Raw genomic sequence first — 21,413 nt, forward strand, 5'->3', positions numbered from 1 at the left:
CACAAGTTGTTTCTTTTCTTTTTTAAAAAATTATTTTATTTATTTATTTTTGGCTGTGTTGGGTCTTCGTTGCTGCGTGCGGGCTTTCTCTAGTTGCAGCGTGTGTGGGCTTTTCATTGCGGTGGCTTCTCTTGTTGCAGAGCACAGGCTCCAGGTGTGCGGGTTTCAGTAGGTATGGCACCCGGGCTCAGTAGTTGTGGCTCGGGGGCTCTAGCGCACAGGTTCAGTAGCTGTTGCTACACAGGCTTAGTTGCTCTGCGGCATGTGGGATCTTCCCAGACCAGGGCTTGAACCTGTGTCCCCTGCATTGGCAGGCGGATTCTTAACCACTGTGCCACCAGGGAAGCCCAGGAGTTGTTTATTATTGTTGAGTTTTGGGACCCTGGATAAAAGTCCTTTACCAGATATGTGATTTGTACATAACTACTTTGCTATTATTTCTAATCTGTAGCTAACTCACAAATTCCAATACCCATCCCCCCACCTTGTTCAAATTACTTTTAACTGGGAGTTGTAAATAAACATGGTTTTCCAGAGGAAAAAAGTTATGAAAAGTACTTGGTGCATCATGTGTGCTCACTCCATCGTAGATATTATTATTCCTAATTCGGGCAATGGAAGCATCTACAGGGCTCTCCAAAGGCTGGATGCAGGGTGGAGGGGGGTTGGTTGTGGTGAACAGCCATGGATTTGCTCCCTCTAGGCTCAGCTAGCTGCATGATGCTACCTCCTGATCTTGCCAGGGGCCTGGGGTTTCTCAACTATCAGATTAGAGTTAAAAGATAGAAAATGCCAGGGATTAGTAAGTAGGGGTCAAAACCTTTTTTTTTTTTTTTTTTTGGCTGCACTCTGCGGCATGCAGGATCTTACTTCCCAACCAGGGATCAAACCATTGTCCCCAGCAGTGGAAGGGCAGAGTCTTAACCACTGGACCACCAGGGAAATCCTGAAACTTCTTGCTCTTTATGTTCTGACACCAATTCTCTGATACCAACCGTCCTACAATTCAATTCTTTAAAAAAATTTTTTTAATTTATTTTTGGCTGCGTCAGGTCTTAGTTTTGGCTGGGGGCTCAGTAGTTGCAGTGCGTGGGCTTAGTTGTCCTGCTGCACGTGGAGATCTTAGTTCCCTGACCAGGGATCGAACCCAGGTCCCCTGCAGTGGAAGGCGGATTCTTAACCACTGGACCACCAGGGAAGTCCCCTGCAATTCACTTCTGACATGAATTACCTGAGTTGGGGAAGACCCCACAAGTTAAGGAGTTCAATCACAAGTCCCGGGTCACCAGGCTACCCACATCTCTGTCCAACTTGGCTACAAATTCGGGGGTTCCCACAGCCCCCTTCAGGTTCAATGATTTGCTAGAATGACACACAGAACTCAGGAAAGTGCAATCATTATGATTACCAATTTATTTTAAAGGCTACTTTTAAATGAACAGCTAGATGAAGACATGCGTTGGGTGGCAAGGTCTGGAAGAGTCCTGAGCCCAGAAGCTTCACCCTGACCCGTGGAGTCAGGATGCATCACCCTCCTGTTACATTAATATGTTCCACCAACCTGGTGGATTAACTGCTTTCCAAGGCTGCCTACTAATCCCAGTTATGGGTGATCTAGTTTATTCAGCCATTCACATATTGATGGTAATTTACTTCGTTTCCAGGTTTTTGCCATTACAAACAAGGCTGCAGTAAATGCAGTAGAAGACTTTGAACTCATTACATTATATAATCACATGCCTTGCTTTGGGGCAGATTCCCAGGACTTGGACTGCTACATTGAAAGATTTTTTAAATTTTTCCTGCAAGGGGTACAATTTTAACAGGTAACAGAATGCTTTCCAAAAAAGAATTCATAGTAGGTGTTAGCACCTTTTTTTTTTCTATTTGATTGTTATTTAAAGATTTCTTATTATCACCTTAATTTGCACTCCCCTGCTTGGGCTGTTAGTATCTTTCATGTTTTTTTGGCTGTTTGGATTTGCTCTTCTGAGACTTGCCTATTCAGTGTTTGCTCATTTTCTCTTGTTTTTGTCTTTTTTCTAATTAGTTTTCAAGACTTCTTTTCATATTATAGATATTAGCTCTTTATCATATGTATGGCAAGTATATTTTCCTAATGTATTATTGTCTGTTGACTTCTATCATAGGTTTCTTTGGTAATCAAGTATATTTTTTCTTTATATTTTGAGTTTCCTGTCTTCATAAAGTCTCTACCCCTAGATGACCCTGATAATCTCCTAAGTTGTATCCTGTTTTTTTTTTTTTTTTTTTTTCGCTACGCGGGCCTCTCACTGTTGTGGCCTCTCCCGCTGCGGAGCACAGGCTCCGGACACGCAGGCTCAGCTGCCATAGCTCACGGGTCTATCTGCTCCGCGGCATGTGGGATCTTCCCGGACCGGGGCACGAACCCACGTCCGCTGCATCGGCAGGCGGACTCTCAACCACTGCGCCACCAGGGAAGCCCTATCGTGTCTGTTTTATTGTTTAGATTTAGGACTCTATACCATTTACTAGCTAAATCTTTTCCTTACTGAATTGAAATACCACCTTTTTGGCAGGTATTGTAGGGAATCAATTTCCAGACTCTATTCTGTTGCACTAATCTGTTTTTCCTACAACAATAACACATTGTTTCATTACTGTCTTTTATACTGTGTATTATCTGGAAAGGAAAGCTAAGCCTCAATCTCGTTTACAAGTTTCCCCACTATTTTCAGTTATTTTATATGACTTAAAGATGATTTAATCAGCCCCAACCTCGTTGGGATTCTAATCAAAATGCACTATATATGTAAACTAATTTTGGAATTGACAACTTCATATTGCTTTCCACGTAAGATATATGTACCTCCATCGGCTCAGATATCATTCTTAATCCGTCAACAAGACTATTTCATAGCTTTTGTTTTTTCCACTTTAATTTTTTTCAAAAGCAGGAAGTCCCCTTTTACCTGAGTTGTCAACGAATCTGGTTTACCCGCCCGCGCCAGCCCCTCCCCCGTCCCTCGGTTCCGGGTTACCAACGGAATCGAGGACTGACGTCACCAAGAGCTTCCGCGTCGGACCCGAGGACCGAAGCTGAAGCCAGGTGCTGGGGGCGGGTTTTGCGCCAACTACGCATGCGCACTGCTGCTCCGTTCCCCGCGACCCTAAATCTCCTTCGCCCGGACTTCTGCGCTGCGACCTCGCGCTTAAACCCAGCGAAACTACTCCCCGGGGGAAGGGAGTAGACTAAAGAATCGAACCAGCGACAGCCAATCCCATGACACTACGACGCAACCGAGTTTGATTGACTCCATCAACTCCAGCCAATGGGAGAGCTCTTGGCCCCAAACGTCACAGAGTTTGCCCCACCCTATCCCCTCCCTTCTGGACTCCGAGCTCAGTTCGCGCAGTAACAAATGAAGTGCGCGCTGCGACACCTCCCAGCTCTCCAGGCTCAGCCGCCATTTCCTCGCCTGGCCTAACGGTCCGGCCAATCCCAGCGCGCATCGAGAAGGGCTAAGGCTCCGCCAATCGGAGGCCGCCGATTTCGACCCCTTGCCTCGCCCCGGCCCAATCCAGGCTCCGGCCCCGTCGCCCCCGACCCGCCCCCGCGGCGCCCTCTCTCCTCCCTCTTTGTGCGTCTCGCGCCGTCGCCGCCGCCCGCCGCGTGAGAGGACGGGCTCCGCGCGCTCCGCGGCAGCACAGTCAGGTCCCCTCCCCCCAGAAGATTCGCGAAGGAGAAACCGCCGCCGAAGAGGAGCCGCCGGTGCCGGTCCCTGGGGGGCGCCATGGCGACCGGAGCGAACGCCACGCCGCTGGGTAAGCTGGGCCTCCCTGGCCCCAAAGGGGGCTTCGAGCCGGGGCCACCGCCTGCCCCCGGGCCTGGGACGGGGCTGCTGGTGTCCGGGCCGCCGCCGCCCCCGCCCGTGGGCTCGGTGGGGGCCCTGACCGCGGCCTTCCCCTTCGCGGCGCTGCCGCCGCCGCCCCCGCCGCCGCCCCCCCCGCCTCCCCAGCAGCCGCCGCCGCCCTCCCCGGGCTCCTCGTACCCGTCGCCGCAGCCGCCCCCTCCGCCGCCGCTCTACCAGCGCGTGTCGCCACCGCAGCCGCCACCCCAGCCGCCGCGTCAGGACCAGCAGCCGGGCCCGGCCGGTGGCGGAGGAGGTGAGTCGGGCCGAGAGAGCGCGACAGGCGCTGCGCGGATGGGCCCGGCCGGCTGAGGGGCGCGCGGCGGCGGCGACGGCGGCTGCACGCGGCTGGGGCGCGCGCGCACGGGGAGACCCGGGCGGAGGCGCCACGGGGCGCGCGGCCGAGTTCTCGGGCCTCGAGTGCGCACGCGCGTTAGGGGTGGGGGCCTGGCGGGAGGAAGTTTGTTGCGCGCAGGCGCAGTGTGGCGGCCGGGCTTCGCGGCCAGCCTGAAAGCCTAGGTGGGGGGGGGGACTCTCTGTTGCTCTCCATTCTGGTGTAGGGGAGAGGTGTGGAGGGGGTCGAGTGAGTGAATGGGGTGTTGGGTGTGCAAGTCTGGAGGGTGTGAAAGGGTCAGTTGATGACGTGGAGCGTCCTTTTCCTGGTTGTAGAAGAGTCCTAAAGGGAGAAAAGTACCCAGAGTAGCTCTTCGACTGCTACAGTAAGGCAGGGTTTTCACTACAGAGAACCAAAGAGGTTGAAAGTCTTCAGAGGATGGTTGGGTCTGATTTTTTTGTGGCTGTTTTTGGGGGAGGAAATTCTGTACGTTTTCTAATCTCCCTTTGTCTACCTAAGAAATGTGACATGCCTTCTCCTCTTGAGGCGTTCCCCCTAGGTCTGGCCCCTGAGAAGAACACTTTTGTGTACTGAATGCTAGGGAGTTTCTGCCTGTGTACTGGAGAAGGAGGATTTGGCTGTTTCTGTATAGCTTGTTCTTTGTTGAACTTTTGATGCATCTTTTAGACACTAAATGTCCAACTGGCCGGGAAAATTGAATGCTGATTTCTGAGAAATTTCTGAGAAAAAAGTGATCTTGTGGAAGAATCCAGTTTTTTCAGTTAGTAACTATAGGTTTAGTTGTGTTTTGGCCCCCTTAGACAGGTGGCTGATGGGGAGGTGGGAGGAGCCAGCAGGTCCCAATATTGCTTTACAGGCTTGTCTGAGTGTTTAGTCTACTCTTATTTTCTCTGGGGCTGTTAAGGTGTTTATGGACAACCACGTAGTATATTATCTTCTCAATATTTTATTTTACTACTTGAAACTTTATGCATTGAGATTTGTTACCTTGTTTACGTACTTCACAGAATTTCTGTGGGCAAAAATTATAAATGTGAAATGTTAACTTTTCAGACCCAGGTCCAGGTCCCCTTCTAGTGGCCATGTCTCTTGACTTCTCAGGTTTGTCTTCCATTCTTTGCCATTTCCATTTTAGGTCAAGCTCTCAGTTTCACAGTCTGCTGAGGTTGTGTGTAATAATCATAAGCATCCTAAACTTCTGTTGGCACTTTCTCTGCTAGTTTATATTTGCATCTGATGAACTTTATTTCTTTTAGACTTTCCCAGTAAGAAGCGGAAGAGGAGCCGCTGGAACCAAGACACAATGGAACAGAAGACGGTGATTCCAGGAATGCCTACAGTTATCCCCCCTGGACTTACTCGGGAACAAGAAAGAGCTTATATAGGTAAATACACGTTCTGCACCCAAATGCGTTTTCGGATTGTTACTATTCTGAGCAACATTTTATCTGTTGAAAGTTTGGGACTTTAAAGTTTTCTCTTTTGAGAGGAGGTATGGTCAGGTGTACTTGCGACTTTGGTATAATCTATATCAGTTTTTGCTCTGTGAGTCCTGCATTTGTAGCTCCTTGTTTTGGTCTGTTGGTAACAGCAGTGTTCTCCATGAGTGCCAGGAGGGTAGAGGGGCCCACTTAGGAGTGAGAATAGTCCCCAGTCCAGCACCCCACCCCACCCTTTTCAGCTGCTGTTCATTGCCAGTTGATGAGGTGAGTGTTTTATGCCTCTCTGGACACGGCCCCACTGGAGAACACTGCAGGTATTGTAAACCAAGTACCTTTTTCACAGCATGGGCTTTCACCATAATTTCATATTCCTCCCTTCCCTAAAATGTGGTCTTTTATTTTTTTATAGGTACTTCCTAAAAGGGAAAAAAAAAGCTCAGTTTAATCAAAAAGTGGTTCTGAAAGTGTGTTTACAGTGCACCCCTTTTTTACCATTTTGTTGAATTTAACCTTTCCTTTAGCATCTTTTCTGGTTTGGTCTTTTGTGGAGAGCTGTCTTGAAATGAGGGCTCTTGGGTTTACTACTAAAGAACTCTGCAGGGAAAGGGATACTGCTTGGATATGGAATAATGAGGTGGTTAGGATAAAATATCTTAACTGTTGAGAAATTTTGAGAAGTAAGAATGTCCACAGTAGAAATGAAATTAACCTCAAAATTACCTTTTTTTTAAATACAAGGTTATTAATGCAAGTTTTACCTTTATTTATGTACCTGTGCAGGTGTCTCAAAAAAGTTCACTTGATAAACATTTCTTACTAACCAAGTAAACATCCCCTTTGGAGTAAATTAGGGCAGACGCCTCCTAGACCCGTGAGGTTGTGGCCTTCACGAATAAAAAAAACTTCAAGGCCGTTGTTCTTGAGGATCTTAATCTCTTGTGTTTCTAGATTGCTGAGAATTTTGAGGTGTTGGAATTGTCTGTCTCTTTTTTACAATACTAATAATTCTCTCCCCACTGTTCAACCTACTCCCACCCATCCCTTTATGTCTCATATTTGACTGGTCTGGGTCTTGATAACCTTATGAAAATGTTCCTAGTGGAGTGATATCCCAAGGACACAAGCAGATGTAGAAAATGGGAAAAACAAACTCATTCTTTACATCTCCCGCTCTCTTCCCTTGGAGGGAGTTAATGCTCTGGGCCCTAAGGGCTGTTTATAGCTATAATCAAAGTAGAGAGAATGAGAGCCTAGGTTACTGTAGGTCTCTGCTCCAAGGAAGATAGCAGCCTTTTGATTTAAGTGCCAACAATTTCCTCAGATCAGATCCCACACCCCTACAGTCCAGTTAAGATGACTGCCTATCTCCATGAAGGTGACTTTCACCTTGAGCTGTTGAGCTAATACTTGACTGCCAAGTCAGAACATTTCTGGCATAAAAGAGCTTAGGGGCCCATGTGTGTCTTATTGCATTTCTGTCTTTCATGGTACATACTGCCTTGTACAGAATGCCCCCAATATCTTCTCTTGATATTAATGTGGATTTTCATTTCTTCAGAGTTTGAGTGGCTGTGTGATATATCCCTGTAGGATGTATTTAAAATTAGAAGGGTGTCTGGGGTTAGACATGCATTAATTCTTGGAGCAAACTCAACTTTAACCCAACCCAGTAAAACTTGCCCTTATTTAGAAGTATCTGTTTACAACACTCAGATGCTACAAAGGTAAGAAACAGGTGGTCTTCAGCATGCCGAAGAAAGTGGTTTGGCTATGCAGTGCCATTATCTTGAGAAATCATCCGGGTAATATTTCCCTGGAATCACTGAACTTTTGTGAAACCCTCATCTCTCTTTTTCACATACAGCCTCATTTGTCAAGGTCTGAGGGCCACACATACTGTCCTTGACCCACACTTTTCATCCTCTGCACCCCTACTTTTACTCCCTGCATAAGGAGCAAGTCTAAAAACAGACTTCTTGCATCTTAACGGTTACTGGTTTATTAAGGTATATGGATTGTCATAAAATTTGAATAAGAAACAACAGGTATTGGAAGATCCTTTGGATCTGGTTTTACACAAAGAGTTATGTACAAACTTATATGAGATTGTTGAATTGGTTATTAAATGTCTTATTTAAGGAATTTTAAGCCTGGTATCAATGAAAATGATCTCTGCTTAACTGGTGTTTTTCCTTGTCCCATGTTAATTGAGTCTCATTTTGGGTTATGTTTAATATTTAATGAAGGAAAAATAAACTCTAAGAGTCTTGCACTCAAGAATGTAATTTGGTGGGAACAGGATACTGGCGATAACGTGGTTTAGTTCCGGGTACCAATTGTATAGCAAGCCTTGGTGGGGACGGAGAGGTGAGACACCTCCTAATAATTGCTTTGATGTTAGCCTTAGCGAACAGTCTATACTGCTAACCCCTCTTCCAACAAATTGTTTGCTTCCTTAAGTGATAACCATTTTGAAGTGAAAGATACTTATAGATGTAAATGGACTCCTGCCAATAGGTGGTTGGGGTTTTTGCCTCAATGTGTTCACTGATCAGTCGTCCCTTTCAAAGTCTCCGAGTTCTTCATGCTTGTTGTTGAGATTTGAGATGTTTTTTGGTAACATTGTCTTTTTTCCATCCTTTTTTTTTCTTTCCTAACCTGGTTTCTTCCAGTGCAACTGCAGATAGAAGACCTGACTCGTAAACTGCGCACAGGAGACCTGGGCATCCCCCCTAACCCTGAGGACAGGTTGGGAAACAGTTTTAACCAGCTGACAGTAACGCTTTTACCTTTTTCTCAATACGTTTTACTGGTGGCAACATGTTGTGTCAGTTCAATAAAATCCTAGTAAGAAGACTGGTACTGTGACCATTCTGGGAACTAGAGTGTAAATTAGCAGTATATATGGTCAGTCATCAGTTAGAAAATCGGAATGAAATTTAATTACTAGCAGAATCGAAAGTTACAGGAAAACGGACAACCGGTTTTCATTTGGTAAGCCTGTAGATTTTTAACCTGATTTGCCCACCGGTAGGGACAGTGAGGTGGCCCGTTAACCAGCTGTTTCAGTACCTGCTTTGGCTGACAGCCCACGTGTAAAGTTTTCCTCACAGGTACTACACAATGTAGGGAATAAGAATATTTTTGAACATCACTGAATCTGAGAAGGCCAGAAATTCATTCTGGTTAGCTCATTGCTGCAGTCTCTTGCTCATGGTTTTGACATGGTTTTAAAGTAGACAAGATTCTAACCAACTTCCTTCACTGCCAGTTAATTTTCAGCCTTGGCCATTGCCTGGGGGTGTTGTGAGGGGCCAGAATATTCTCACCTGTTTTGGGAAGGCAAGCAACCAACCCTAAATTACTTTTTTTTTTTTTAAGGGAGTGTGGTCTTCAAACAGCTGTGGTCTTGTCATTTCAGTTTATGATTTCTCTCACCTCTGAAAAGTAAAAAGTCTGAGGGAAATGAACTTTTTAAACAGGAATTTTATTGGCAGGTTAATATTTGAGCAGCTAAAATCTGGTCCATTTAATAGAAGGGCAGTATGCCTCCCTGTCAGTGAAGTTTCTCTTAGTGCATGCAGCATAGTTCAAAACACTTTGCTTTAAAAAAGTAGTGTTTTGGGTTTTGTTACCCATTTTAACAACTTGTTAAATCAGGAAGATGATGTAATGGTTTTAGAAGCCACTCACTTAAGCATCTTTCTGCTGCCCTTTGTCAGGAAACAAATTAACTTATTTCTCCATATTGACGCTTTTAATTTTATTTAATTAAATTTATTATTTTTTCACCAGTAGATTTTGGTTGGAGGGTTGTATTATGTTTTATATTTTGACTTTTTTTTTTTAAGATTTGAATTATAGGTTGTAGACCACAACTGTTAGTGCCTTTTTGGCCTTTTTCCCTTTAATAACATGTCTACAGGTTACCAGGCAATTCCTCAAAAAGTTGAATTTTTAACAAACCTTTGCTTCCTGGAGAATTTGGATTAGAAACTAGATGTTCTATAATACAATGCCTATTCAAAGCGAAGAAGTTGGGCCAATCTGACCTCTAGAATATTGGCTTTTGCCTTTCACTTCCACAATTTGGAAAGAGGTTCACTGTTGCGGGGCTTTTAAATGACCAATTTGGTGCTGGTAAAACTGGTGATTAGCCAGAAATGCTTAATCTAGACAGCTATGAATGAGGTGGGAATTAGAAACGTCAAACATGTTAGAAATAAAAACAGAGCAGAGTTTTTTTTTCTCCCTTGTATTCAGTTTGAAAGAGGCCTTAATTAATGCCTTATGGTTTTGCTTTGAAAGAACCCAGGTTGGAGGGAAATGATATGAGTTTCTTACTAAGATTATTTCTTAAGAAGGTGTATTCTCAGTATGAAGCCACTTTATGCCATTTTGATTTTGCTCAAGTTGCACAGTTAAAAATGCTTTAAAATCTCTTATAGACTTAAATGTGTAAGATGATAGTCTAATAAGCTGGGGTATGTTTGTTTTTGTTCACTATTATTGGATTGTGCTAACAGTTTATACAAATGCTAGAAACGGAGGTGTCATTTAGCCGTCATTAGCCATGAACAAACCTGACCTTTTATTCCATCGTGTGTGTAACGTGGTATGACATGGTTCCCTTTAGGCTGAAGACAGTGGGAGCAGCCGAGTTCAGTCCTTGCTCTCCAACTAGGCAAGGTTCTCTCAACTAAATCAAGGGTATAGGAGTCTTTGACTACTTTCAGGATGTTTTTAAAATAACCTGATCCACATGGTCTCTTCCCTTCTTGCAGCTGCTACTAAATTTTCATTCAGAATATCAAGCTATGGTCCTTTTTGTAATCTTAACTCAGAATTCTAGGAGTGTAACTTTTCTTTTTTTTTTTTAATTACCGCAAAATCCAGCTGTGGTAAACTGACCATTTTATCATTACTATTTTTTACTTGTAGCAACAGCATTTTACTCCTTAAAAAAAGAGAGAGAGAAAATCTGCTTTCTGGACTTGTAAACTCTGGTGGAGAATCATAGGTTTTCCCCTTGCTGTTTGCAGGTTCAGACCCTAGACAAGTACTTGACCAAATCTGCATTTGCAGCCTCTCACAGAAGCTGCTTTAGCAATTTAACCGTTTTCTCTACCCAGACTCCCCAACCTCGAACAGCCAGAAAACAGGTTGACCTCCTGGGCCTTGGACACAGCCAGCCAGGCCATTGAAGGAAAAGCAGAGACGAAGCCTTGAACCATCTCTCTCCATTGTGGGGGCCAAGTAGCTGCAGTAGCCTTGAGTCCCAGTTGCATTGGGTTAAAGAGCTCAGACTTACTATGTGGTAGGGGTGTAGACTCTCTTCCTGATAGGACATGAGCTCTGCAAGAGTTAACGTTTTACCTAAACTTGGGGTTTCCGTGGTTCATAAAGTTGTAATGTTATTTTTTTTTCAAATGAAAGCAAATTCATATCTGGCAAGAAGACTCCAGAGGATGATACTGTCCTTGCCATTTACAATCTAGAGATTTTCCCCCAGAAGGACAGACTTTTTTTCCCTCTTACTTTTAGAAGCAAAACTACTTTTTTCTTTCTCACACACACCCCAGTCCCCTTAATGCTAAGCCAGCTTCCACCTCCTCATTCCACACGATCGTGAATAGCACACGTTATGGTCGGTTCCTCCGAAGAGTGTTGAGTTAGGGTCTGAGAGGCAGAGGGGCTGGGGAAGACTTATTTTAGCCCGTGTGGGAATGAGAGAAAAGTGAAGGCAGAACAGTGATGGTGGTCTGTTTCCCACAGGTCCCCTTCCCCTGAGCCCATCTACAATAGCGAGGGGAAGCGGCTTAACACTCGCGAGTTCCGCACCCGCAAAAAGCTTGAAGAGGAGCGGCATAACCTCATCACGGAAATGGTTGCCCTCAACCCTGATTTCAAGCCACCTGCAGATTACAAGTAAGTGGGGGCCAGGTGATCTGGGACAAGGACACCTGCGGATTAGGTGTGGTCTGGTAGAGCAATTTCGGTACTAATCTCTTATTCCTTACCCCCAGTCACCTGTAATTAACAAGTGGTGTCGGGTTAGTTCTAGAAGAGCTGTCGATTTGTGTCATCTTGGAAGTGTGCAGAGTCTATGAGTCTTTTCTTTCTTAGACCTCCAGCAACACGTGTGAGCGATAAAGTAATGATTCCACAAGATGAGTATCCAGAAATCAACTTTGTGGGGCTGCTGATTGGGCCCAGGTGAGTAACTACTATCCTGTGGAATATAGAATTCCTAAGGACCTGGGAGATGTGTCTGTCTTGTGCCTGTTTGGGTGCCACTGGTGGCTTATCTTCCTGTTTTTGGTAGGATGTTCACTTTGGCTGAGTGCATGCCTTTTTGTGAGAAAATCTATTTTAACTTCCCCATTTCACCGCAGGGAAGTCAGATCTTGAGGATTGCTGTGTCTGTGACCTTAACTTAGAGATCATGGAGCTCTTGGTGGGAAAATCCCATTCTCTGCACTCATGGTTTCCTTCCAGTGCCCAGCGAGCCACTCTGGCCTGTGAATTTGTGTGTCAGGTATGACAATGGTCTTTTCTGCCTTTGACAGAGGGAACACCTTGAAGAACATAGAGAAGGAGTGTAATGCCAAGATCATGATCCGGGGGAAAGGCTCTGTGAAAGAAGGGAAAGTCGGGCGCAAAGATGGCCAGATGCTGCCAGGAGAAGATGAGCCGCTTCATGCCCTGGTTACTGCCAATACCATGGAGAATGTGAAGAAAGCAGTAGAACAGGTGAGGGAGCCAGAAAGGAAGCCTCTAGCCAGAATTCTAGGTGGTGTCCCAGGACTTACATAACTGTGCCCGTTGCATCTCCACCAGATAAGAAACATTCTGAAGCAGGGTATCGAGACTCCTGAGGACCAGAACGATCTACGGAAGATGCAGCTTCGAGAGTTGGCTCGTTTGAATGGGACCCTTCGGGAAGATGATAACAGGTGTGTATGTGATTAGTTTAGAGGGGAGTGCACAGAGACCTGAAGAACCTATGGAAGAAGGGTGATTGGCCATAGCCCTTCAGGTGACTTTTTTCTGTCAACAGGATCTTAAGACCCTGGCAGAGCTCGGAGACCCGCAGCATTACCAATACCACAGTGTGTACCAAGTGTGGAGGGGCTGGCCACATTGCTTCCGATTGCAAATTCCAAAGGTGAGGGTTTCCTGGTAGCCCGTGATATACAAGACAGTTCCTGTTAACCTGCAGACTCAAGAGAAGCTTTCTTTCTGTGAATGTGGTCTGTAATGGTGTGATCGAAAACCCAGAATGATTAGAAACAGCTGATGCAAAACATCCCTATTTTATTGCTTATCTTGAGCCCAGGGAAACTGGAAAACTTTCCTTCTGGGTATAGGTGTTTTCACAGTGGCTTAATGTTAACTGCCATTTGTTGCTTAAGGTGGGTATAAGAAGACAGCAATCCTGTGCAGTTCCGACCAGTTGCGAACCAGCATTTGATAGCAATGTTTTTCTACTTTGGGTGGCAAATATAAAAAGCTTTGTTAAGGAAGTTCTGGCAGTTGCTCCGGTCTTGGCATAGATGTTCCTTCCCTCAGACCTGGAATGTAGAAATTGATGAAACTTGCTATTGTAGAAAAACCTGTGCTTTCCTGGCTGGCGTGGTTGGCTCTGGTCTGGTGCTTCCTCTCTCCTCTGTGCTTGCCCTAAGGGTCTCTGCTGTGGCAGAGGTACATGTAATCCCAGTGGCAGAGCTGGGCATGGAACTGAAAAGCTGATGAGACTATTTTGAGGAAGGGGTTAGAAAGGGTGACTGAATTCCTCAGAACTTTCTCTGTGTAAATTTCTCAGAGTAAAGGTTTCTATCTTAAGGAGGGTTTTTTCCTTTTCTGTTTTTGTGTCCCCCACCCCACCTTCAGGCCTGGTGACCCCCAGTCAGCTCAGGATAAAGCGCGGATGGATAAAGAATACTTGTCCCTCATGGCCGAACTGGGGGAGGCACCTGTGCCCGCATCTGTGGGCTCCACCTCTGGGCCTGCCACCACACCCCTGGCCAGTGCACCTCGGCCCGCTGCTCCCGCCAGCAATCCACCTCCACCGGTGAGCTTCAAGGGCTGGTTCTTACAGCCTGGCCCCCCTTGTCTTCTGAAGAGACTGGGGGAACGTGGCCAGGTGCTTTGGGTAGAACAGGTGGACATGGGCGGCAACATTGTTCTTTCGGGACGTCAGGAATGTTTGGGGACCTCTCAGTTTGGGGAAGATCTTGTCCTTGTGTCCTGGTCCTGTGGCATAGCCGAAAGAACAGTGTTGCCACCAGGGGGAGCAGGCAGGGACGCTGGCGGGAAATGCTCTCACGTAGTCTCTCATGTCCACTACCCAGAGCCGCCCACCCTGGATGAATTCTGGCCCGTCAGAGAGTCGGCCCTACCATGGCATGCACGGAGGTGGCCCTGGTGGGCCCGGAGGTGGCCCGCACAGCTTCCCACACCCGTTACCCAGCCTGACGGGCGGGCACGGTGGACATCCCATGCAGCACAACCCGAATGGACCCCCTCCTCCTTGGATGCAGCCGCCGCCACCACCGATGAACCAGGGCCCCCACCCACCTGGGCACCATGGCCCTCCTCCAATGGGTAAGTAAGTGTCAGACCAGAAACCTTGGGGCTTTGGGATAAGCAAGGGTTTGTATCGTCACTGCACACTGGAAGCAGGTCTCAGAGCCGTCGGGTATTGGTACTGAGTCTCTTGCCAAGGCTTGGGCTCCAGGCCAGGAAGAAGGTTCCGTCCTGGTTCAGGGAGGGACTTCTGTGTGGGGTAGGCACAAGCCTGCTGCTTAGAGGCGGAGTCCCAGAACTGCTCTTGTGCGGGTAGTGATTGCAAGCTGTGCGGCTAAGCTGCTGGTGGGGCGGCATCCTCCCTGGCCAGTTCCAATGTCCTGCTAAGTTCCTGCTCTTTCCTTCCATCAAGATCAGTACCTGGGAAGTACGCCTGTGGGCTCTGGGGTCTATCGCCTGCATCAAGGAAAAGGTAATGGAACCTGGCCGTTTGCTCACTTTGGGGTGTCGCCTCCCAGGCCTGGGAGTGAGTGGGGGCTCTGTTGCAAATCCCTCTCTTCCACTGAGGCCTCACCCTTGTCTCCACCTGGCTGCAGGTATGATGCCGCCACCACCTATGGGCATGATGCCGCCGCCGCCGCCGCCTCCCAGTGGGCAGCCTCCACCCCCTCCCTCTGGTCCTCTTCCCCCATGGCAGCAGCAGCAGCAGCAGCCTCCACCGCCCCCTCCGCCCAGCAGCAGTATGGCTTCCAGTACCCCTTTGCCATGGCAGCAAAGTGAGTGGAATATTTTGGGCTTGTGGGGGTGGGTGGGATTGCGGGGGAGGGGGCTGAGAGGAATGAGAGACCCTGGCAGACAGGCAGGCAGACACCTTGGGGTGAGACTCTGGTCTCTGCTGCAGGGTAAACAGAAGGGCCTTGTGGCCCCCGGGGGCCTCGGGGAGGAGAGCTGACGTTTGGTGTGGTTGTGTCTGGGGAGAGGTTTGGGGGGGCCTGGAGGGGAGCCGCCATCATAGGTAGGGTGCCAGAAGTCCAGGCTCTGCTGGGTGAGCTGCTGGCTGGCCCAAGCCTACGCGTTAGGCCCGGGTTGGGGTGGTGCATGCCTGCTCTGCAGAGGGATGTGATTGGGGCCTGAGAGACTGCGGGGATGGGATCGGGGGCAGCGGGGAGAGTAGCTGTGGCCTTGAGGTTGAATGTGCCGTTCGGTGGTGGCGGCGGATGGGCGGAGGGATGTCAGAGCCGGTTCTTGTGTCTGGTACCTTCCCCTCAGCCCTTCCAGGGGCATTGGTGACAAAGGGCTTACTCTGTTAAGCCTAGAGACCTTGAGGCTGACCCCAGGGTAGTCCTGCCCACCCCTCCACCCCCATCGCCAGGACAGCCCTGCCCGCCCGCCCCCCACCACCGTACCGCATGCCAAGCCAGGAGCAGGCGTCCCTCGCCCCCCCATCCCAAGGCAGCAGCCGCAGAGAGCCGCGGTGTGCCCCCGCGCGTGTGACCTTGGGCTTCTTTACCACCCCAGATACGACGACTACCACCACGAGCGCTGGCACAGGGTCCATCCCGCCATGGCAACAGCAGCAGGCGGCTGCCGCAGCTTCTCCAGGAGCCCCTCAGATGCAAGGCAACCCCACTATGGTGCCCCTGCCCCCAGGGGTCCAGCCGCCTCTGCCGCCCGGGGCCCCTCCCCCTCCGCCGCCTCCGCCGCCTGGTTCCGCCGGCATGATGTATGCCCCGCCCCCTCCTCCTCCGCCTCCCATGGACCCTTCTAACTTTGTCACCATGATGGGCATGGGGGTGGCGGGCATGCCACCCTTCGGGATGCCTCCAGCTCCCCCACCGCCTCCACCACAGAACTAGACTCGGTTTTTTAAGAAAATATATATTATATATAGAGAGAATTGGTCTCGTTTAAACACACGCCGAACCTCACCATATGGAGCCAGACATTGGGACGCACGCATGTGATTGTGTGCACGCATGTGTGTGTGTGCACGCACCGGGCTGGGCCAAGCGACTGAGGCCTCGCTTAGGAACGGGCAGGTGGTAGTAGGGGCGCCAGCTTGGGCTCTCCTGGCGCCCCGTAGCATCGAGTGTCTTCTTTGTCTTCTTTCTCTCCTCACCCAAATCCCTTTGCCTCTCCCCAAACCGGGCCGCCAGGATCCCTCCCCGCGGCGGCGATGGCCCGAGCCATGAGAGTGAGGACTTTCCGCGCCCATTGGTGACCCTTCCAGGCAGACAGCCTCAGCAGCGCCCCTGGTGGACAGGATGGTTCGGCAAAGCAGCCTGAGTTATTTTTATGGACGGAATCGGAACACGCTGGCTCCATATTGTGAAATTTTTTATTAATTTTTTCTTTTTCCTTTGTTATTTCCTTATCTTTTCCTTTCTTCAGACTCCGTCCAAGGAGATGCTCTCCCCGGTCTTCTGCTGCAATTAGATTCCTTTCCCTTTTTCATTCCTCGTTCTTCTCTTTCTAAGGAGAGAGGAACAAATGGTTCTTAGGCAAAGGCTTTTGGCCACCAATGTCAGGCTAGTGGGGGGTTCCTTTGGTTCTAAGATTTTCAAGGTGCCATAGTCGCCCTGAGATTTTTTTTTCCCCTAATTTTAAGCGTGGGGTTTTGTCTCTGTCACCTTTGTAGACTAGCGGGTTGACCCCCAGGTCCAGGGTCCATTTCCGTCCTGGCATCCCTGCCAGCAGTCGGGGCCACCTATGCTGCCGTGGGCTTGTCTGCCAGCCAGGAGCGCCCTTTCCACGCCCCTGAGCACCTGAGCTGCCTCAGATTCCATTTGTTCCTCTCTTTCCTGGAAGGTTTCCTTTTCAAATTTATTTTAGTCCCAAATGTCAGTGTTTTGCAGTGTCTAGGGGTTTGAGCCCTTTGTTTTCCATTCTGCTTCTTTTTTTTCCTCCTTCCTCTTAATGGTGTGATTATGTTGATAATAATGTATAATGCGCGTTCTCTTCACTGGTTTATCTGCAGAAATTTCTCTGGGCTTTTTTTTTTTTTTTTTTTTTTTTTTTTTTTTTTTTTTTTGGTGTATGATTCAACACTGCGTTAAAGGGGGATGTTCCATTGAATAAAAGAGCAGTGTGGTTTTCTGGGTCTGTTTATTTCCTTTTCTTTTAAATCCCCTCTGCCACCATCAGCACCAGCACCAGTTACCTTACCTGCGTTCAGCTCCTGGCCGTACTTGTCCTTTTCTTCCTGGAGAGCCTCTGGGACCTTCATTAAGGAAGCCCCCATCTACCTCCCTGTGTAGTTTCGCTGAGGGAAGCTGGTGTGTGGGCGGCCCCACCTCCTCCCTCTGCCTTAGTAGTTAATGGCTGAGAACCTGGTGACCCCCTCCCTGGTCTCTCTTTTCGAAGGCCTTTCCCTGGGGCTTGGACCTCCCCATGCGATGAGCTCCAGTTGTGATTTGTACTTGGAAGCTGCCACCTGACTGTGGGGTCCTGGGCCTAGGGAGGCATCGGCACTAAAGGTCAAGCCAACTAATCCTGCCTGTCAGGCTCAGAGCTGCTAAAGTTAAAGCCGTCAAGTGGCTTTTTCTCTCTCTGCTGGTGACTCGCAGCCTGCCACACTGCTGGTGACTCGCAGCCTGCCACACTGCAGGCTTCGGGGAGAGGTGGGGCAGGAGAAGGGGACTCACCTTGTGCTTTGTAAGCACTTCACAGAGGGTCTCAGGCTGTTTTGGTCTTTGGTGTCTGGGGTGGTAGATAGGGCCCATGGTGGCACCAGAAAAGTACATCTCAGGACATAACATGGGGCAGTGAGGGTCTTGTTCAGCTGCTGCTGCTTTGCTACAGTTCCCTTGGGGAGAGCTGCGCTGGGGCCTGCCCTTTCCCACTAGCTTTCCTTCCTTCCAGGAGGCTGAGGGACAGCAAGCTTCTGTTGCCCACGGCTCCTGGCCAGCGGGGACGGCACAACGCTGGCCTGGGCTGCTTTCCAACTTCAGGCTGGGGCTGGCTGCTGCTGTTTTATCTGGAGCAGAGCCTTGCGTGTCTGGGCCCCATCCAGGGTGCCTGTGTTTGCTGTAGTCCCAGCAGGGGTTAATGAAGCCTCAGAACCCAGACCTGTTCCCTGGGTCTTCCTAAGCAAGCCCTAAACTTCAGTTGACTGAAAGGGAGCAGGGAGATCTTTTCTCTTTGTTCTTAGCTGACAGAATGGGGGCAGGGCCTGGGGCCTGGCAACTCTCTTTGACTTCGGCTTCATCTCATTGCTTCCCCCCACAAGCTTGGTTTCCCTGGTGGGCTCATGGGGCAGTTAATTAGCTCTTTGAAGCTCTGGAAGAGGCAAAGTGGCGCTATGTGGGTTTTAGAAATAAAATCAATAAATGACTTAACCACAGCCCAGCTATCTCCGTTTCTCTCCCCTGGGGCCAGCTCCATTCCTGGGCTCACTCCCTTTCTGTTCCCTGCCGTCAGCTTTCGTTAAGGTTTTGGGGGGGTAACAAGTGGCTGAAGGAGGCATCAGTGGCCTTTCTCCAAGCAGCTCAAGGCCCTGAAATGGAAGAGAGACAGCAGGAAGGCTTGGCCCTCGGAACCACAGCAAGCACCTGCCTTTGTGGTGGAACGGGAGGGAGAAGTGCTCTCCCACCTGCCTTGGACACCTAGGGTAGAGAAGAGCCCTCTACTTGACCCTGTTTCTGTTTTGCTGCAGCAGCAGTGTCTCCCCACCCCCTCAAAGCTAGGTTGGTGAAAGGAATGTCGGTTGGGAAAGGTCACCGTCAGGGCTGTGTTACTGAGACCCAGCCAAGGGCTCTGGAGGAACCCAAGATTGGTCCCGGGAAGGAGGCAGGATTTCTGATTAGAAACCTAGTCGGATGTAAACAACTTGAGTTATTTCAGGTTGGGAAGGTGTTCTCAGGGTTCTTTAAAATCTATGCATGCAACACTAATGGGGGTGAAAGGGGAGAAGGACTTGGGGAAACAGGTCAGTTTCAGCCTTCAAGTTTCCATCCTGCTGGGCTGGGGGAAGCAAAATAAAAGAGGGTCTCCTGAGGTGGCGTCACCTTTGGAAAAGACTGGAAAGTTTGAGTGGGTGCCAATGACGCAACAAAGACCAAAAGAGCCCACAAGAAAGGTAGTTGGAGAAACCAGTTCAAAGTACATCTGTTTCCCAAGAGAAACAGGATGTGTCCCAGTTCAGCAAGTGCCTTGAGTGCAGGGGCGGGGTGAGCACTAAGCTGATGAGCAGGGAGGGGGCGTGGATTGAGTTGACATGGGGAGCAGGATAAGAAGCTAGGAATGCTCTGTTAGGAGCAGGTCCATAGTGGCAGGAAAATTAGGGGTCAGTGCAAAGGTTTGTGTGGCCAGAGCACGCAGCCACAGTTGGGGCATGAGGTGACAACAGGGGAACTGGCGCTACCTTGTCGACAACTGTACCAAGGAGCTTCTGAGCTCTACCCGGCCCTCCACAAGGAACCACGGGCCAGGCAGCCCAAGATGCTGGCCAAGCGCAGAGACCAGGTGCTTGGTGGAGGGTGGGGTGAACCTCCCCAGAGGCACAGCCCGGGAGGAAAGGCTGAGGGTGGGAACTGTGAGACCTGAGAGCCACCAGGCATTCTTTTGAAATACAAGGTGTAAAAAACTTAAAATGCAAACGTTTTAAGAGGAAGGTTTCTGTGTTCTCATGGCATCTGTGTTTTGGTGTTCTCTTCATGGTCTTTTTTCTCTGCTCTGGAGCACGCACTATGGAAGACCAGAACAGATGCTGTTTGGGAGTAGGGGTAGAGCAGAGCTTGGCCTTTGGAAGACTTGGGGTTTGGCCCCCATACTAGGGTGGTAATTCCAGGGCTGGGTCTGCTGTGGCGCAGAGAGTCCTCAGAAACAGCTTGGCCTTCCTTGAACCAGACTCGATAGCATCCTGCTGCTGTCCCGGCCTCTGACCTGCTTTCTTGGCCCTCAGACCAGAGCACCCAGTTCTCCCCTTCCACCGGCCCACCGCCCGGCCCCAGGAAGCCCAGGCATCCTTTGAAATAGCTCCAGGCCCTGGGCTCCTTTTGCTCAAAGAACAAAGCAGGATCTGAGGTCAGCCTCCACAAGACTAGGAGGCAGTGGCTGGAGGAAGCAGGGAGTTATATTCTCACTTGAGAGTATACATTTCTTGAAGGAATTCAAGGCTCAGAAAAGTAAAGCAACCAGCCTAAGTTCCCACAGCAAATCAGTGCTGGGGCCAGGACACCAGCAGTGAACTGGGGGCAGCCAAAGCCGCAGAAGGAAGGATCTGTAGCTGCCAGGCCCTGGGGAGGAATGGTGTAACATTCCCGGGGTGCAGGAGCTCCCATTTTACGGGTGAAGTCACATTTGGGAACCTGGCCCACTTTTTTTTTTATACAGCAGGTTCTTATTAGTCATCAACTTTATACACATCAGTGTATACATGTCAATCCCAATCGCCCAATTCAGCACACCACCATCCCCACACCCCCGCAGTTTCCCCCGCTTGGGGTCCATACGTTTCTGACCCACTCTTTAGGCCTGTCCAGTGTGAGGCCCCAGGTGGGAGAAATGAATGGGAGAAGGCCTTCACTCAGTCACCTGGCAGCTGCGTCATGGGGAGACCTAATGCCACTGGCCAATGTGTGTGTGTGTCTGTGTAGGGGGTGCTTCAGTTCTACCCCTGTGGGCCACAGGACTGCAGTTCCCAGGGACCCCTGCTCCAGGCTGGTGGCCTCCAGCCAAAGCTGGCCTGTAATCTGACCGTCCCTCTCAAAAGGTCACTTCAGAGGTCCTTGAGGGACAGCAACAGGGAGAGCTCAGAGTGACGTGACTTTGTGGGGGGGTGGGGCGGGGAGGGGCCCTGCCTCAGGCGACCTCCCCATACCACCCCTGGAACCCGGGGTCCCGGTCCCCCTTCTCCCAGCCACCCAGTGTCCTCTGCTAGCTGCCCTTCTTCTGTTCGGGGTACCCTGATCCTCAGCACCTGGGCCTTCAGCCTGTGGGGAATCCTGGCCCCTCTTGCCACATGTGTCCTCCCCACCCGGGTGCAGGGCCACCGTGGAAGCTTGACCAGAGGGCATCCCGCCTGTGGTTTGCAGCCTCTTGCGTGAAGGTCTAGAACCGAAGTCAAGCTGCTCTGATGGAGGCTGGGCCTCCTGTCACCTGTTCTCCTTGACAGCGCCCTCAGCCTCTCCAAGGAGTCCTGATTGAGGGCCCGCAATCAGGCTGCATCCTTCATCTATAACCCAGGAGAGGGGC

At 49.5% G+C, this 21,413-nt stretch overlaps 1 protein-coding gene across 12 annotated transcripts; it reads left to right on the forward strand.

The window, feature by feature from the left end:
- The first annotated feature begins 3,405 nt into the window (after positions 1-3,405).
- Positions 3,406-17,885, forward strand: SF1 (splicing factor 1). Of its 12 annotated transcripts, none has more exons than XM_079930881.1 (14): positions 3,406-4,149; positions 5,505-5,633; positions 8,363-8,438; positions 11,466-11,618; positions 11,817-11,906; positions 12,260-12,443; positions 12,531-12,646; positions 12,751-12,858; positions 13,584-13,764; positions 14,024-14,297; positions 14,632-14,691; positions 14,816-14,995; positions 15,738-15,942; positions 16,376-17,882. In XM_079930881.1, exons 1-14 carry the CDS (start codon positions 3,777-3,779, stop codon positions 16,503-16,505), a joined length of 2,259 nt encoding a protein of 752 aa, XP_079787007.1. In that variant the 5' UTR covers positions 3,406-3,776; the 3' UTR covers positions 16,506-17,882. The 12 variants fall into 12 exon arrangements, with proteins under 12 accessions (XP_079787007.1, XP_079787013.1, XP_079787010.1 ...); XM_079930887.1 differs by having other exon boundaries at positions 3,406-3,807; positions 14,024-14,301; positions 16,376-17,878; XM_079930884.1 differs by having other exon boundaries at positions 3,406-3,807; positions 16,376-17,876.
- The last annotated feature ends 3,528 nt before the right edge of the window (positions 17,886-21,413 follow it).

The sequence above is a fragment of the Stenella coeruleoalba genome (genome assembly GCF_951394435.1).
Source record: "Stenella coeruleoalba genome assembly, chromosome: 8".
Classification (NCBI taxonomy): Eukaryota; Metazoa; Chordata; class Mammalia; order Artiodactyla; family Delphinidae; genus Stenella; species Stenella coeruleoalba.

Coding starts and splice junctions, on each gene's coding strand:
- SF1 (XM_079930877.1), top strand. CDS start 3,777: ATGGCGACCGGAGCGAACGCCACGCCGCTGGGTAAGCTGGGCCTCCCT. Junction 12,444..12,530: donor TGAAGAAAGCAGTAGAACAG/GTGAGGGAGCCA, acceptor CATCTCCACCAG/ATAAGAAACATTCTGAAGCA. Junction 14,692..14,815: donor TCGCCTGCATCAAGGAAAAG/GTAATGGAACCT, acceptor ACCTGGCTGCAG/GTATGATGCCGCCACCACCT.